Source organism: Dasypus novemcinctus, chromosome X, assembly GCF_030445035.2.
Source record: "Dasypus novemcinctus isolate mDasNov1 chromosome X, mDasNov1.1.hap2, whole genome shotgun sequence".
In the NCBI taxonomy this organism is placed as follows: domain Eukaryota; kingdom Metazoa; phylum Chordata; class Mammalia; order Cingulata; family Dasypodidae; genus Dasypus; species Dasypus novemcinctus.
The window spans coordinates 10,401,027-10,418,253 of record NC_080704.1 but is presented as its reverse complement, the minus strand read 5'-3'; the positions used below and the strand labels follow the sequence as shown (position 1 = coordinate 10,418,253).

General features: G+C 35.6%; 1 protein-coding gene across 31 annotated transcripts in view; it reads left to right on the top strand.

Annotated features, from left to right (window-relative positions):
* Window positions 1-14,796, top strand: part of LOC131277270 (zinc finger X-chromosomal protein-like) — a 41,270-nt gene extending 26,474 nt beyond the window's left edge. For 13 of the 31 annotated variants that reach the window (XM_058292022.2, XM_071213051.1, XM_071213046.1 and 10 more), the window contains 5 exons: window positions 8,646-8,795; window positions 8,997-9,140; window positions 9,520-9,678; window positions 10,183-10,323; window positions 11,063-14,796. In XM_058292022.2, the coding sequence (XP_058148005.1) occupies window positions 8,646-8,795; window positions 8,997-9,140; window positions 9,520-9,678; window positions 10,183-10,323; window positions 11,063-12,246 (1,778 nt within the window). In that variant the 3' untranslated portion in view covers window positions 12,247-14,796. The remainder of the gene's footprint in view (window positions 1-8,645; window positions 8,796-8,996; window positions 9,141-9,519; window positions 9,679-10,182; window positions 10,324-11,062) is intronic. The other 18 variants (XM_058292028.2, XM_071213055.1, XM_071213058.1 and 15 more) reach the window with 3 other exon arrangements.
* The last annotated feature ends 2,431 nt before the right edge of the window (window positions 14,797-17,227 follow it).

Here is a 17,227-nt window from a genome sequence, read left to right as displayed (position 1 = left end):
ATCAATGTGAGGGGTCTTTTTCTGAACCATTTATTTGGTTCCATTGGTCTATGTGTCTGTCCTTACACTAGTACTGTGCTGTTCTTACCACTGTAGCTAGGTAATTTATGATTTACCTCCAATTCTGTAGGTCTTGTAGATTGCTTTTAACAATGCATTGTAGTTTCTGAATAAAGTGCCTTACATTATTAAATTTCTTCCTAAATATTTCTTTTAGTTGTTATTGTAAATGGATTTTTTCCCCTGACTTCTCATATTGTGCATCACTAGTGTCTTTTCTGTTTCATCTGATGGAAGTATAGGTACTCCAGCTTTTTTTTTTGTTACTGCATGTGTGGAGTATCTTTTTCTAATCCTTTCACTTTCAATCTTTTGGAGTCCTTGGGTCTAAAGCATATAGATGGCTCATATTTTCTCATCCATTCTACCAGTCTGTGTCTTTGATTGGGGAGTTTAAGCCAAGAAATGTAAGGGCTGTTCTTATTTTACCCATTTTAGACCTTTCGGTTCTATCTATCATATTTCGTTTTCAGCACTCTTGAGACTTGTTCATTTTACTGATAGAATCTTCCTTTCTAGACTCTCTTCCAAGCTTGTCTCTCCTGTCTTGTCTTTTCAGACTGTAGCACACCCTGTAGTATTTCCTGCAAAGCTGGTCTCTTGGTTACTACTCTCTCAGTTTCTGTTTATCTGTGAATATTCTAAACTTGCCTTCAGTTTTTGAAAGATAATCTTGCTGATTATAAGGTTCTTGGCTGGAAGTTTTTCTCTTCAGTATAAATATGCCTCTCTCTGGTTTCTGATGAAAACTTGACAGTCTTATCATGTATCCCTTACATGTTATGCATTGCTTCTCTCTTGCTGCTGTCAGAATTCTCTGTCTTTGGCATTTGAAATTCTAATTAGTATGTGTCTTGGAGTTGGCCTCTTCAGATTTATTTGGATGGGAATATGTTGTGCTTCTTAGACACAAATATCTATGTTCTTTAATTTAATAGGGTTGGCAAATTTTCTACCATTATCTCTTAAAATATTCCTTCTGTCGCTTTTCCTTTCTCTTGGTGTTCTGGGACACCAATGACAGGATGTTTGCATATCTCGTGCTATCATTTAGTTCCCTGAGATCTTGAAGTTTTTCCTTTCTTTTCTACATCTGTTCTTTCGTATGTTCGCTTTTAGAGGCCATTTCTTCAAGCTCAACAGTGCTTTCTTCTGCCTCCTCAAAACTCTGTTATATGATTTGAGATATTTTTAGTTTCATTTATTTCACCTTTTATACCTATAAGATCTGTTTTTTTCTTATGTATGCTTTCAAATTCTTCTTTGGGTTCATCCAGTGTTGTCTTAATTTTTTTTTTAAGGTTTTTATTTATTTATTAACTCTGTCCACCCCCTCATTGTTTGCACTTGCTATGTTTGTTCATATTCTTTTTATTACTTTAGGAGGCAGGAACTGAATCCAGGGCCTCCAATGTGGGAGGGAGGGGCTTAATTGTTTAAGCCACTTCCATTCACTGCTTTGTTATATGTTTTCTTCTTTTGTCTCTTCTTGTGTCATCTTGTTATGTCTGCTTGCTGTCTTCTTTAGGAGGCACCAGGAAATGAACTGTGGGCCTCCCATGTGGTAGGGTAGGAGCCCAATCTCTTGAGTCACATCTGCTCCTCCCCAATTTTTTTTTTTTAAGATTTATTTTCTTTATTTCCCCCCACTCCCTCATTGTTTGCATTTGCTGTGTCTGTTTGTTGTGTGATGGTCTTTTTCTTTTTTTTTAGGAGGCATGGGGAACTGAACCTGGGACTTCTGTTGTGGGAGGGAGGTACCTAATTGTTTGAGTCACCTCTTCTCCCCCAGAGTCTTTCTAATATCCTTAATCTCTTTAGCCATCTTGTTGAATTTATTAAGGAGATTTGTTTGAACATCTCTGATTAGTTGTTTCAACTCCTTTATGTCATCTAGAGGCTTATCTTTTTCCTTTAACTGGGTTGTATCTTCCAGGTCTTCAAGCGGATTGTCATTTTTTGTTGGTGTCTGGGCATCTGGCTTACTAGAGTATTTTTCCTGGGTGCAGTTTCTCTCTTTAGTTTAGGGCTTCCTTCCCTTCTCCCTGGCTGGTTGTGTAGTAGGAGCCAGGGATATAGTTGGTGCTACAAGCTCTGGAGGGTCAAGCTGCCCTCATTGCCTGAGAGACCAGTGAAGCTTCTCCCAACTTCTCCTTTGCCTTCAAGGGTAGGGTTAGAGCCCCAGCTGTGTGGAATAATCGAAGTTATGCAGGCCTAGACTGTAGTTTCCTAGAGAGACTGATGAAGTTTCACACCCCTTCCTCCCCTTCCTGGGGCAGGGATGGTGCTGCAGATATGGTTACCAGTCTATGCTGTGCGGGTCCAAAATGACCATAGTTGCCGTGGTAGAATTCTGATTATTCAGTCTGTTCCTGCTGAATGTACCTGCATTTACCCAGTGAGGCTGGTGCAAGTCTTACCAGCTTCCTCCCTGCTACAGTGGGGCCAAAGCCTAGGCTAGGGCTACAGGCCATCTGGGTGGAAGAAATTGGTCTCTACAGTCACCTTGATTTTCAGTCATGTGGCCTCCCCTCATACCAGGGTCAGAGTCAAAATGGCAAATACTGGCCTCTTTCTGACTTTGACAGGCTCAAACTTCAGCTGTTCTTAGTGTTATACTTCGGCCAGCTGAATTCACGCATCGTAACTGAGGCTGGTGGCCAACTTTCCCTTCCTTCCCTGTTTTTTTGGAAGTGGATAGCTCCTGGGGCAGCTTGTGCTGCCAGCGTGAAGTGCTCTACTTAGAAATCATCTCTGTAGACGGGCAGTTTCCTCCTTCCATTCTCTCAAGGATGTTGCAGGATACTCTTCTGGTCTTCCCCAAAAAGGTGTTTTAGATAGCTCTGGTGTTCAACTGCCCTGTAAGATGAGCTGACCCTTGGACCTCGTTACTCAGCTCCCATCTTGTTGGTTGTCTCTCATATAATGTTTTGAGCAGTCTAGCTGGTGTTAGTTCCTAACTTATCATAGTGGACATTGAGTAGTAATTGGTTCAGAGAATGAATAAATAAATAAAGCCTAGCTTTCCATGTTTAATGCATAAACTGTGAGGATCAGTACAATTAGATGGCTTGTTTTCTGGTTCTTTTGGATTTTTTTTTTCTATTAATGAATAATAAAATGATAAATATTAGTGTATTTAATTTTATTTTTTAAAAACGTATATGTCATTTATTATTTGATCATTCCCTTGTTTTCTAGGATAATTATTTGGAAGAATATATATTACACTTCCTATTAGAGTTTTGCTTTTAAAATCAAAGTAAGAAATATTAGAAAAATGGGAAAAGTCTAATTTATTGAACTTTGTTGTTGAGCATCATTTTAAAATTGTTCTAATAAAATTCAGAGTTTTTCCTTCATCACACTAGAACTCTGGAGATTACAGTTAGCAACAAACAGGAATTTTAATTAAAGAAAAAAGGCTGTATTTTGGTAAGTATAGTAAACTTTGTGTCATTTCAGTGCTCTGTTCACATTTGTCCTCCTTGTAAATCCAGTACTTTACAAACATTGTGAAACAGCAGTCACTGGAGGGCAGAACAATATTGGAACTGTCTTTCAAAGGACATTTCCAGTGCAGTGTCATTATTTGACCTGTGATGGTTCTAGACTTCACTTGCAAGTCTGTCTTTATTTGAGTTAGAACATGCCCATACAGTCTTTTCCCTACTGGTATTTGTCAAAAATTATTATAAGCAGTGATTGAGCATCACTGCTGTCTGTGGCAGTGGATAATGGTTGGAGCAAACAATAGAATAACCAAAAACTATAAAAAGAAAAGCTCTGTAATGTCTTGACCAGGTCCAACATATTTGTGGGAATCTTGAAGGCCATGTGCATGCAAACTGCTAAGTATGTGCCCAGTGCAGTGCGCATGTTAAAGAAAGACCTGAGAAAGCCCTAAGCTGTCGTCTTTGGTTAACCTTCAAGTTTCTTCCCCAGCAGAAATTAAAAGCTAATGAACAGTTCTATATTGCCTGCCTGAATGTTGAAGATATGGTCCAACCTACACAAAGAATCCATGGCAAAGATGAGAGAACTTACTGGTTTCAGCATTTAAGGAAATCTCCTTTCAGTCATTCTATGGCCACATGCAATAAAGAATTGCAGACTTTACAGAATTAGGTCAGAAAAATCACTGAACAAAAACCATAACAGTAGACCCTGCATAGGAGAATCTCGAGTCTCATTTTCAGAGTTTGCCCATTGTACTTCTAAAAATATCCATTTTTCAACCAAAAGTAATGAGTTATGGAAAGCAACGAATGTGTAGTATGTTTTAGGTAAAGTTACGTTGGGTTCATTTTAGTTCCATATCTTTTTTATGTTTTGCTTAATAATGAACTATTTCATCCCACAAAAATTTTTTTAAGAGCAAAGTTGAAACATAAAGGAATAGTAAATAAAATGGTATTGCTTAGATTTGGAGCACATGAGGTAGTATGGGGGAGATACAGGTTTCAGGGTAACTGAGAAGTCAGTTTGAAGGTATTTTGGTTGTGTAGTTTGTGTTTTATTTGGTAACACCATTGTGTGCTGCTAATGTAAAAGACTTTATCTTTGCTTTAGGGAGCCTGACTGTAATGTGTAGGGGTGTTTGGTGGGAAATCTATAGAGAGAGGAAGTAAGAGGCTAGAGTTGTGGTCCTAAGAGAAGATAAATAAACTTTAAAACCAGAATATGAAGGATTAGCAATTTGAGATTGTGGAAAAGCAAACCATGTTCTTACTAGGAAGAAAATACACAAGTAATTTCAAAGCAAATTAAATACTAATTTTTTATTATTTTTTATCTGGCAAAATTATAATGAATTTTTTCTAGTTTAGAAAAGTGAGAACTGAAAATGAAGATATGAATTCCAGTATCACTGTGTTCTTTAGCTTTAACCTCAGTCTATTCTAGGTAATCCTTTTGTTTTTCCCTTTAAAATTAGGCTTTCTGAAAAGAGTCACACCATCTATTGAATTCTCAGTTTTCTTCAATCTGATCCCATACCATGCTTCATTAAACCATTCTTCATCAGTCACCTCTGTGTCACTACAGCCAATGTAAATTTTTGTTCTTTCGTCTTAACTCTGCCTTGCTATGCACCTAATGAGAATTTTTGAAATTTTTAACTCTTGCTTTTTTTTTGCCTTTACACCAATCTCTTCAGTTCTCCCCTGGGATTCCTTTGTATACTTTTTCTTCTTTCCCTTCCTTTAAAATGAATTTAAAATAAAATAATTAGGAAAATCAGTGGTTGGGTGCCTGCTTCACATGTACAAAGTCATGTACATGTTCAGTCTCTGGTACCTCTTAAAAAAAATAAAATAAATTTTATACCTTCCATATTTGTCAGACAGGTTTTGGAATGCTGTTGTTTGCAAGCAGTTCTCTGTAAGTAATTAATATGGATGTGGGTGGTCTTGATATTCCTAGTAACTGAGAAACCAATTCAGATAAATTGTTGCTAGAGTTCTGCTTTTTAAAGTTGGCTTTTGATATTAAAAATTCATCTTAATATGTACTGTATAAGAATCTTAATGCAATTTTGAAACTATTGAAAGCATGTTGGGAATCTCCAGCAATTTTATTTCAAAGGTGTCAGAATTTGAGATCTTGTCTTTATTAGTCACTGTTAGAATTTAGGATTAAGAATTTAGAACTGTGTGGTGATCAGAGTGAAACTGAATGTGCTGTTGAGTCATGAACACCTTCACCTTCTCTCTACTAACAGAAAGCATTTTTTAGGTAGTTACTACTTTATTTTTCTTCTTAAAAAGTTACTGTTGACTCTTAAAAATTTAAACCTGATAGTTCTTCAAATCCCAAAGGTTGATGAATGTTAGTTTTGAGTCTCATGGCCCAAGATTTAAATCCTGGCCTTGCCCAGTTGTGATTCGATACGTGACTTCTAAAGAAGTTATCCAACTCTTTAAAAACAACTTCAGTTCTTTTGTGACATGTCATCAATATTATTATAAGTATTAAATAGTGCCTATCTTATTCACTTAATAATTAGTAGCTCTTTAATACATTTATAATTTGTAGTAAACCCATTTAAAAATAATCTATTATCTTTCTGATTCAACTGTAAATTTCATAAGTCCATCGTTTTTCATATTTATATCTGTTAATGCTTAGCTCAGTTTTATTTATGGTTATTATTCAGTGTTTATTAGTTTGCATAAAATTCTTTGCAACTAAAAGAAGATATATTCTGAAGTGGGGATAGCAGGAAGGGAAAGAAAAAGGAAAAGAGTTAATGAAAAGGCTTCATGGGTTATTAAGAACAAAATAAATCAGTCTTTTCTGGGCTTCAGTCTTACCTCTGCTTGGTTTTCAGGTAGACCAACAGTGCATGGCAGCAGAGAGAACATTCTTTAATTGTTTTTAAAATAAACTCAATAAATCCAAGTTTTATGATAAATAAATTGATTGTAAAATTTAGCTATATTGCTTGGCTTTCATTAGTCTTTGCCACTTTTTTTTTTTCCTGCTTAACATAATAATGATCATAAACAATTATAATGTAAGGTTACATTAAATGGATATTATATTTTTGGAATTTGTCCCAACCCCGAGTCTGTTCTTTTAAGACATCATTTTTTACTTTGTTACTTTTCCAGGTCCTAAGCTGGTAGCATACTTCTTCCTTTGCTGCTTTTTTATTTTATTTTGTAAATTCGTTTATTTTTAAAGATTTGTTTTTTTATTTCTTTCCCCTTCTCCCCCCCCCCCCCCCCCGGTGCCCCAGTTGTTTGTTCTCTGTGTCCATTTGCTGTGTGTTCTTTTTGTCCACTTCTGTTGTCAGCGGCACGGGAATCTCTGTTTCTTTTTGTTGCATCATTTTGCTGTGTCAGCTCTGTGTGTGTGCGGTGCCATTCCTGCAGGCTGCACTTTCTTTCGCACTGGGTGGCTCTCCTTATGGGGCACACTCCTTGCACATGGGGCTCCCCTACATGGGGGGCACCCCAGCGTGGCACGGCACTCCTTGCGTGTGTCAGCAATGCGCATGGGCCACCTCCACATGGGTCAAGGAGGCCGGGGTTGAACCGTGGACCTCCCATGTGGTAGATGGACACCCTACCCCCTGGGCCAAGTCCGCTTTCCATTTGCTTCTTTTCTAAATCTTAAAATTCTTATTTGTTTGCATTTTCCTAGGTCCTAACTGTTTGAAATCATGGGGATCATTCACTGCTAAGAATGCCTTTATTTTTTTCTTAAAACATAAAGCAGGCTATTTATTAAAGTATATGAAAATAAGTATTTTGTGTCATTTGCCAGCAAGGACCAAGACTCATTAAATCTTTCCTGAACTCATTAATGTGTGTTTTTGTTTCTGTGAGATATGTATGTATATACTATGAGTGTGGTATGTGTGTATAGGTTTAAATTTCTTCAGGTTAATACTGGAATATACATGCAGAGTCTCATTGTGATTATCTTTCTGATAAGCAAATTCGATTATTTTTAAAATTACAATTCTAATGGGAAAAGTTAGGACCAAATAATATTCTTTAGTGATCATAATTAGTAGTGCTGATAAAACAATAACATTAAGACTAATGTCTTCTTGGGAAACGGACTTTGGCCCAGTGGTTAGGGCGTCCGTCTACCATATGGGAGGTCCGCGGTTCAAACCCCGGGCCTCCTTGACCCGTGTGGAGCTGGCCATGCGCAGTGCTGATGCGCGCAAGGAGTGCCGCGCCACGCAAGGGTGTCCCCCGCGTGGGGGAGCCCCACGCGCAAGGAGTGCGCCCGTGAGGAAAGCCGCCCAGCGTGAAAAGAAAGAGCAGCCTGCCCAGGAATGGCGCCGCCCACACTTCCCGTGCCGCTGACGACAACAGAAGCGGACAAAGAAACAAGACGCAGCAAATAGACACCAAGAAAAGACAACCAGGGGAGGGGGGGAAATTAAATAAATAAAATAAATCTTTTAAAAAAAAAAAAAAAAAAAAGACTAATGTCTTCTGATTTTACTAGTAAACATTCTTTCCCAGGCCTTCACTTCTAATATGTAAAGATACCCACAATATCTTGATTATTTTGCTTACCTTGTACTTTCATTGTTTTTGTTAGTTTCTTAAGGTATCAGACTTTTTTTAATATGGAATATTTTTTACCTTAATATCTCATCCTGTTTTTGAAATTTAAAAAAATTTATTAAATCTTACCTCTACTTGTTTAGATGAAAATCATCCAATGTTATGCTGATCAAATTAGAGGTTAAATTGGTAAACAACACTGGGCCTCCTTGACCCGTGTAGGGGAGCCCCATGTGCAAGGCATGCGCCCCATAAGGAGAGCTGCCCAGTGCGAAGAAAGTGTGACCTGCCCAAGAATGGCGCTGCACATACGGAGAGTTGATGCAACAAAAAGAAACACAGATTCCCGTGCTGCTGATAAGGATGGAGCGCGTGGTGTATGGACACAGAGAGTGGACAACTGGGGGGAAGAGGAGAGAAATAAATAAAAAATAAATCTTTTAAAAAATAAATAAATTGGTAAACAGGACCTTCGAAACCAAATATTTTATGTTTTTGAAAACAGAAATAAACATGCTACTGTTATTTGTGCTTTTTTTCCTGCCTTTTTAGTGAGTGATGCTGGCAAAATAGAAAACGTTGATTCCTCTGGAATTACCATGGACACAGAGTCAGAAATTGATCCCTGTAAAGTGGATGGCACTTGCCCTGAAGTCATCAAAGTTTACATTTTTAAAGCTGATCCAGGAGAGGATGACATAGGTAAGAAGAAACTTTCATTCTGCGTATTATACATCCTGATAACAGGTTTTCCAGATTGAGAACATTTTAAGGTTTTTTTCTGAAGTTATTAAAAAATATAAATAATCCGAATGTAGTAATATAAAGTATTGTAAAAGTAATAAGGAAAACATGTAGAAATGTTTGCAGAAAAATCTTTGAAGCTGTCATCTTCCGTAATAGGTGGAACAGTAGACATTGTAGAGAGTGAGCCTGAAAATGACCATGGAGTTGACTTACTTGACCAGAATAGCAGTGTTCGTGTTGCAAGGGAAAAGATGGTCTATATGGCTGTAAATGACTCTCAGCAAGAAGATGAAGATTTAAGTAAGTAGGTGGCTTTTTTATGGGAGAAAGTTTTATGTTACAGAAACTTTTTCCCCCCCTAGTGTTTTGCTTTTTTGTTTTTTTGTTGTTTTTGAGGTATCAGGACCTTGTATTTGGGAAGCCAGCACTCAACCACTGATCCACATTGACTCCCCTGAGTTGATTTTATCATTTGTTTGCTGTCTATTTTTTGTTTTCGTTTTTAGGAGGCACCAGGGACCGAACCTGGTACCTCCCGTGTGGGAAGCTGGTGCTCAACCACTTGAGCCACATCCACCACTCCTACCAAGTGTTTTTAATTAAATTTAAATCAAAGTGTCTTTCTTAGGTGAACTCTGTAAACCTGATCACAAATATTTTCATTAATTTTTCTGTGTAGATGTTGCTGATATCGCTGATGAAGTTTATATGGAAGTGATTGTAGGAGAGGAGGATGCTGCTGTTGCTGCAGCAGCAGCAGCAGCAGCTGTACATGAGCAGCAAATGGATGACAATGAAATTAAAACCTTCATGCCAATAGCATGGGCAGCAGCTTATGGTAAGTCCCATAGCAACTCTTAGGATTGAATGCTGTTTGAACATGAATCCATGATTTCAGTGCTGTCTCCGTGGTCTTAGATTTCTCAAGTACCAGTGCTTTCATTTTAAGGAAGAGTAGAGGAAGATTATAAAACCTACTTTTTATGTTTAATTTTAACAGATATTTCCTTCTTTGTCTATATTATCTTAAAGGAATCACTGTAAAAAAGTACACAGGCTTTGAAAGTGAAACTTATTTTGATTGTATCTGACATGATTTTACAATTTTGGGAGACAGCAAGAGTCTATAGGACAAAATGCTGACGTGTTTTTTAGAGTTAGAAGGTATGCCTCTCTTACAGTCTCACTGTAAACATGCTCATAAAACCCATTACCTAGAATAGGGAATTTCTGTCATTCATGAGTATCATGGCTTATTTATCATTGTTGCAGTTAATAAAGAATACCTAATTCTTTATAATTTATAATACTGTATAATTTTGTTTTTAATGCACATTGTTAGGTAATAATTCTGATGGAATTGAAAACCGGAATGGTACTGCAAGTGCCCTCTTGCACATAGATGAGTCTGCCGGGCTTGGCAGGCTGGCTAAACAAAAACCAAAGAAAAGGAGAAGACCTGATTCCAGGCAATACCAAACAGGTGAGGGCACATGAGTTCCATAGCTCAGTGTTTTCTCCACACTCACAGATTAAATTTCAGTACGTATCCACAGGAGGGGTAGTGAGGCATCGTAGATTTCTACAGCACATGTAGTTTTGTGTATTGAATTTAAAACTAAATTTTGAGAATTCAGTGATATTCATGAATGATGTCCTTAGACAAAAGAAACAAGTAATAGATCACATTTAAGGAAAATAATTTAAAAGGTTATTTTAGTGGATAATGAAATCTCTATTAATTAACTTTAAATCAGCATAAAGTCATAATTTACAAAGGCAAGTAATTTATTTCTTCATAAGGCATACTCTTTTCCTGTATATTCTTATGTGCTGTTTTGCTCATAGAATTATTTTTTAGGTTTTAAATTTTACTGTTAAGATAGGTTAGATTTTGTTTCCCATAACCAAAGCAGAAATACTAAAACTTTAGTTTTCTGAATGGCTTTATGCAGATTCTTTTCAATTAGGGTAGCATCTCTTTTTGTTTTATTTTAAACTGAAGCAAGTGAGATTGGTACATTAATATTACGTGAATTTTCCACCTGTTGCCCTTTGTAACTAGATTGCTGGAAAAAATTGTTGGAAAAAATTAAGGAAATGTTAAGGCAGCAAACAGCCTAACTTAATAGTACTTGCTAGTAATGTTAAGAACACAAAATTCAGATTCTTGTAATATATATAACTTTGAAACCTCTTTCTCCCATCTTTCCTTTTCTTAGCAATAATTATTGGCCCTGATGGACACCCCCTGACGGTGTATCCTTGCATGATTTGTGGGAAGAAGTTTAAGTCGAGAGGTTTTTTAAAGAGACACATGAAAAACCATCCTGAACACCTAACCAAGAAGAAATACCATTGTACTGACTGCGATTACACTACCAACAAGAAGATAAGTTTACACAACCACCTAGAGAGCCACAAGCTGACCAGCAAGGCAGAGAAGTCCATTGAATGCGACGAATGTGGGAAGAATTTCTCTCATTCTGGGGCTTTGTTTACTCACAAAATGGTGCATAAGGAGAAGGGAGCCAATAAAATGTACAAGTGTAAATTCTGTGAATATGAGACCGCTGAACAAGGACTATTGAATCGCCACCTTTTGGCTGTCCACAGCAAGAACTTTCCTCATATTTGTGTGGAGTGCGGTAAAGGTTTTCGTCATCCATCAGAGCTCAAAAAGCACATGCGAATCCATACTGGGGAGAAGCCGTACCAATGCCAGTACTGCGAATATAGGTCTGCAGACTCCTCTAACTTGAAAACCCATGTAAAAACTAAGCATAGTAAAGAGATGTCATTCAGGTGTGACATTTGTCTTCTGACTTTCTCAGATACCAAAGAGGTGCAACAACATGCTCTTACTCACCAAGAAAACAAAACACATCAGTGCTTACACTGTGACCACAAGAGTTCTAACTCAAGCGATTTGAAACGACACATAATTTCAGTTCACACAAAGGACTACCCCCACAAGTGTGACATGTGTGATAAAGGCTTTCACAGGCCTTCGGAACTCAAGAAGCATGTGGCTGCCCACAAGGGTAAAAAAATGCACCAGTGTAGACATTGTGACTTTAAGATTGCAGATCCATTTGTTCTGAGTCGCCATATTCTCTCAGTTCACACAAAAGATCTTCCATTCAGGTGTAAGCGATGTAGAAAAGGCTTTAGGCAACAGAATGAGCTTAAAAAGCACATGAAGACACACAGTGGCCGGAAAGTGTATCAATGTGAATACTGTGAGTATAGCACTACAGATGCCTCAGGCTTTAAACGGCATGTTATTTCCATTCATACAAAAGACTATCCTCATCGTTGTGAGTATTGCAAGAAAGGGTTCCGAAGACCTTCAGAAAAGAACCAGCATATAATGCGACATCATAAAGAAGTTGGCCTACCCTAAAAATATTTCTACAGACTTTTGTAAAGATACTGACCTTGAAACAAAATTCATTTTAAAGCCAATCAATCTTAGTCACATACAATACTGTACATTATTTTATGCTATGTACACATTGGATTATTTCTTCTAACTGACTTTTCTTTACATTTTATTCAATAGTGTGTCTGAATTCTATTCAGTTTAGTAAATATGGAAAAGTAGCAACAAACTAGTTGCCTTTAATATGACCTCCTGACTCTATACTAAATCTTTCAATCTTAAAAGTTTATTTATTTAAATATTTACCTTTATGATCCTCTTCTAAGACCACTTAACAAAAAGTTAAAATAACTTAAGATTGGTAACTCTGAAAGTACTAATTTTCACTGATTTTTCCCCCACAAATTTTTCGTACAAAAACGGAGACATCTATTAAATATATGTCGGAGATTTTAATGTCAGATATAATTATAACAGAAATCATCTTAATATTTTCAGACCACAGGATAATGAAATTTCCATTTGATACTCTAGTTTGTCTGGATTACAAACAGTGACTGGATTTGTATTTAATTTCCATTTTGTCTAACAACCATTATATGCTTCTTTTGGCTGTCATTGTAATGTTTACATCTTTTGTCAGTATAGCATATGTGTAGAAAATCTTACTGAAAAGTTTTTTTCTTTTTTCTTTTATTGTCTGTGCTTTTCTAATTGGATAACTGTTCTATACTGACATTGTTACATACTGAATTTTGGAATTTTGGAATCTTTGGAGGTAAATTGTGACTCATTGGATCTTTTGCAACTTGTAATGTGCCCTAAATTATATATATATATGTTGTTTATTTTGCATATTTATATACACAGTCCCAAGTTTAAACTTAAAAGGCAAAGTGTTAAATTTCAATATCCTGAAAGATAAAGGGATGTATGAAAGAGCATTTTATAAATTTGTTATTAAATGAGATTACTCAGGTGAAGAATAAAAAGGAAAATAAGGACACTACTATTCTTTGAAGAATAAAGATATTTTCTTTTAAATATCTTTGGTAATTGAAAGTTAGAAGATATTTCTAAATAGTATGTTTTCAAACAAGTTCAGCTTCATAACTTTATATTTTTCTAAAAGTTAATGGGCAGCAGGCATAAACTTCCTTAGTTTTTAAGAAGCCTGTGAGATTAGTCTGTGTCTTAGTAAGAAGTACTAAAAGGAAGCAGTGGTTCTATTGCTAATTATAACTTGAAACTTGGCAAGTTCAGCCTCCTTTATTGTTTCTTAGCTACAGTTAGCAAACTTAAAAGATTTAATGCATAGATTGGCTTTATTAAAAGCTAAAGTTATGTTTTAAGTATATAATGAAAGTCTGAAGCCTTATTTGGATTTTCACTCAAGTCTTTTCAAGTTTGATTTTTTCCATTTAAAGTTGCATATTTTAAACAGTAAATAAAAAACATGAATATAATATAAAATGAATTTAATAATTAAAACTTGTTTGTATTAATATGAATTTTAGAGAACCGAAAAATTTTAGATTCCATAAATTAGTTATTGACACATATGTATCTGACATATCATGGGAGATGAGAAAGTTGCTACTTTGTTATACTCATTTCTATCAGGTTATCTTTCTGTGTATCACCATTCTCATTCTCCTTTCTCTATGCTGCCAATACTCATTAACCTTCAAGAATTATAGTTATGGGATTAGAATTTTAAATAGTTGTTGTTTCATAGCCTCTGAAATGCTAGGTTAATTTAGTCTAGTTTTAAAGCAAGTGCTTTAGGCAGGTAAGAATTCAAACCTATGTCAGCCAAAGCCTGAGGGATGGATTTTGTCATTTCCTGGTCTGAGTCCTCTTGAACTCCATATATACATCCCTTCTACCCCACCCTTTCTTTTGCATCCATTGTCCTGAAATACTATTCCTGAAGGTTGTTGTGGTGGTTGTTTGTTTTTTTATTTGCTTTTTTGGTGTGATAATCTTTTAAATATCCCTTAAACTTGGATTTCCCCCTGAAATAATATAAAAAGAAATACCTAAAGTTGAAATTTAAGAATTTAAAACATTCCGTGAAATTAATATAGAAAATATAAGCAATTAGCTATTTATTTTTTAAATAAACTGAAAGAATACAACACTTCACATACTTCACATATTTCTCTTGTGCATAATCTGGAGTCATACACAGTTGTGTTTTTTAAGTACAATATTGAAGCTTTTAAAGGTAGTTGAGGGTTTGGTTAAATGAATAGAATATATAAAACATTTTTCTGTAAAATTGAAAATAAAATTATAGTTACTCTTTTTCCTGTTATTACACGCTGGTTTCAGTTCTCAAAACAATATCAAAGCTAAAGGTAGCTGTGTCAGATAAATGTTACAAAGAGGTACAGATTTTTACAAGGACATTGTTATTTTATTGAAATATCTAAGTATCCTATGTCCCTTCTCGTACACATCATAAAAAACTACTAAAAAAGAAATACAGGCAAGTGTGATACTGTTTATTGTACATGTGTACTTGAAATAACATGCAGAAATAAAGATCGAAATATTTTCCTGTTATGAATGTTTAATCTCTTTAATAGCAGTGGTAAGCCAATGCCTTTTTAAAGATCTGCAGATCTGTCTTTTCTAATAAAAAGAATACAGTGGGTTTGTTTTCATTTCCCTATTTCCTAATTCATACTGCAGTGGAATGCAATATACTTTGATTTTTGTGACTTAGATGCTAATATTAATCGTGTAAATGTGCAAGTAATATTTCAGAAAAATTAGGAAGTAGTGGGTGCTTAGATGAACATGCTTTGAAATTCATTTTCCGAATTTTATCTTTTTGAAGTGTTTTATTAGCATCTTAGGTAGCCATAAGATAAATTTCCCTGTCTGCGGTGTTTGTTTAATGTTTTTTTGTGTTTTATTTTATTGCACTTAAAGTTCTATTCACTATAAGTCCACAGCACATTTCACCCATGGGTACTGTCACCACCGCTTCACAGCAGAAGAGAGCCAGTCCTCAAGTTTCTGCTTTGTACCTTATTCCTTTATGTCCACTTCTTAGGACATCTTTGGTTTTTTATTTTTATTGAGGTATTCACATAAAATTAAATGGTTTAGTGTATAATTCAATGACTAAAGTTTATAAAGTGTTGTGCAAGTATCGTCTGTAGTTCCAAAACATCATCTTTGATTTAAAGGTGAAAATTCTGCATTTCTTCTACTATGTAGGAATAAAGTGTCTAATAGATAAAGCATAACTAAATCTAAATGAATTAAGTGATCAAGAGAGGTTGCTGAATATCACTGACCTAGGCAGTAACACACAAAACCATATAATGCCAAGTAACTTGGTTGTAATGAATACCTCTCTTGGCCCTCGTACAGTTGCTCTCTGGGAATGCCAATATTAACAATTTCCTTTATTTTCTATGTTTCAAGGATTTGTAAGAAAAGCTTTGTGGTCAGTCAGTGTTTTAAAAGTGTGATAATTTGAGCAGTCATTTCAAAATGTAGATCAGGGACTGCCAGCATTGCATAGAACCCGGAATCTCTACTCAAGTTTGAGAATCCGTGGCTTAAAGCACTCTAGGGAATTACAAAATAGTGCAGCATTTTATGTTGTAATAAAAGTCACAAAAAAAAACACCAGCAAATAAAAGTGGAGCTGAAAGAGGACCCAGACAATTTAGACCTCTGGTTTAACATATGTATAGAGTGATCTGCCATTAAATAACTATTCTTCATTGCACATGTAAATAGACAGTATTTCATCAGCATATCTAGACGTCCTGTAAGTTACATTCCTCGAAGATAAATAGAATTCAGAGGAAGACTGAGCAAGTAAAAGTGAAGGGGTGAAAAGTGTGAAGTCCATATTTTATTTGGATTCTTAATTCATTTTAGAGTAATTCAGGTATTTAGATAAAATGGAAATAAAGCAGAACTTTATGGATTTTGTCTTTTTATACATGTTTGTTCTCATAAAATAATTTAAAAATTTTAATGTCTTGTTATATCTTTGCTATTTGTTAAAACATGTCTGTTTTGTATGTTTTACCTGGTAGAATGTTGACTCTAAACAACGCATATATGTGTCCGTTTCATTATGTACATACATACACAACCATAAAAATAAACTTGCTTAAAATCACTCTCAATAAGTGTAAGCTGGAAATAGTATGACTCCTTGAATAGTTCAGTACTTACAGCACTAATGACAGTATTACTGTTTGTAATGGGTATAACATATGTCCTTTCTTAGGTCTTAAAATTTAATTTTCATGACCTCTGAGGTGAAAATAGTAAACTATTGATGTTTGAGATCAAAAATTAGGAATTTTTTTCCTACATGGTTTTTTTCTAGCCACTTATACTGCTTTAATGGTGAACTCCCCAAAATTGGCATTGGAGTGACATCTTGATATAGAAAAACCAGGAAATGTGCTTCAGAATTCTTGATAAACTTGTTTCATGAATTACCAGGTATTTCTAAACACCTCTAAAGTTAAATAGATCTACATTTATTTTCCAAAAGGCAAGCAAGTTTCCCCTCTCCCTGCTTATGTTTGGCTTTAAATAGAGAACCTGTTTCCTTTTAACTCATATTTTTTGAAATACAGGAATTTCAAAATTGTTTTGAGAATTTTTTTTTTTTTTTTAGAGAATTTTAACCACATTGAAAAGAGACACAAGGAACCCCCCAAGTGTGAAAAAACAGTAAAAGCCTTATTGGGAGTCCCTAAGGCCATTATGTCTTCCTGCTATTTGACCCCAGTCCAGGTTTTGACTAATAAACTAGATCACTGGAAGATGGGGCCTATCTTAAATTTAGAGTAAGCGGTAATTGGTCTCCACTAAGGAAATGGAGCTAGTCACATACAATGATTGCAGCATCCTTCCTGCTCTCCCAGTTTGGGTCAAAGAAATGGAGAAGAGTCCCCATAAGCCTATCCTACTCCAATTCTGGATTGCACAGAAGATATGAAGATTTTACTGT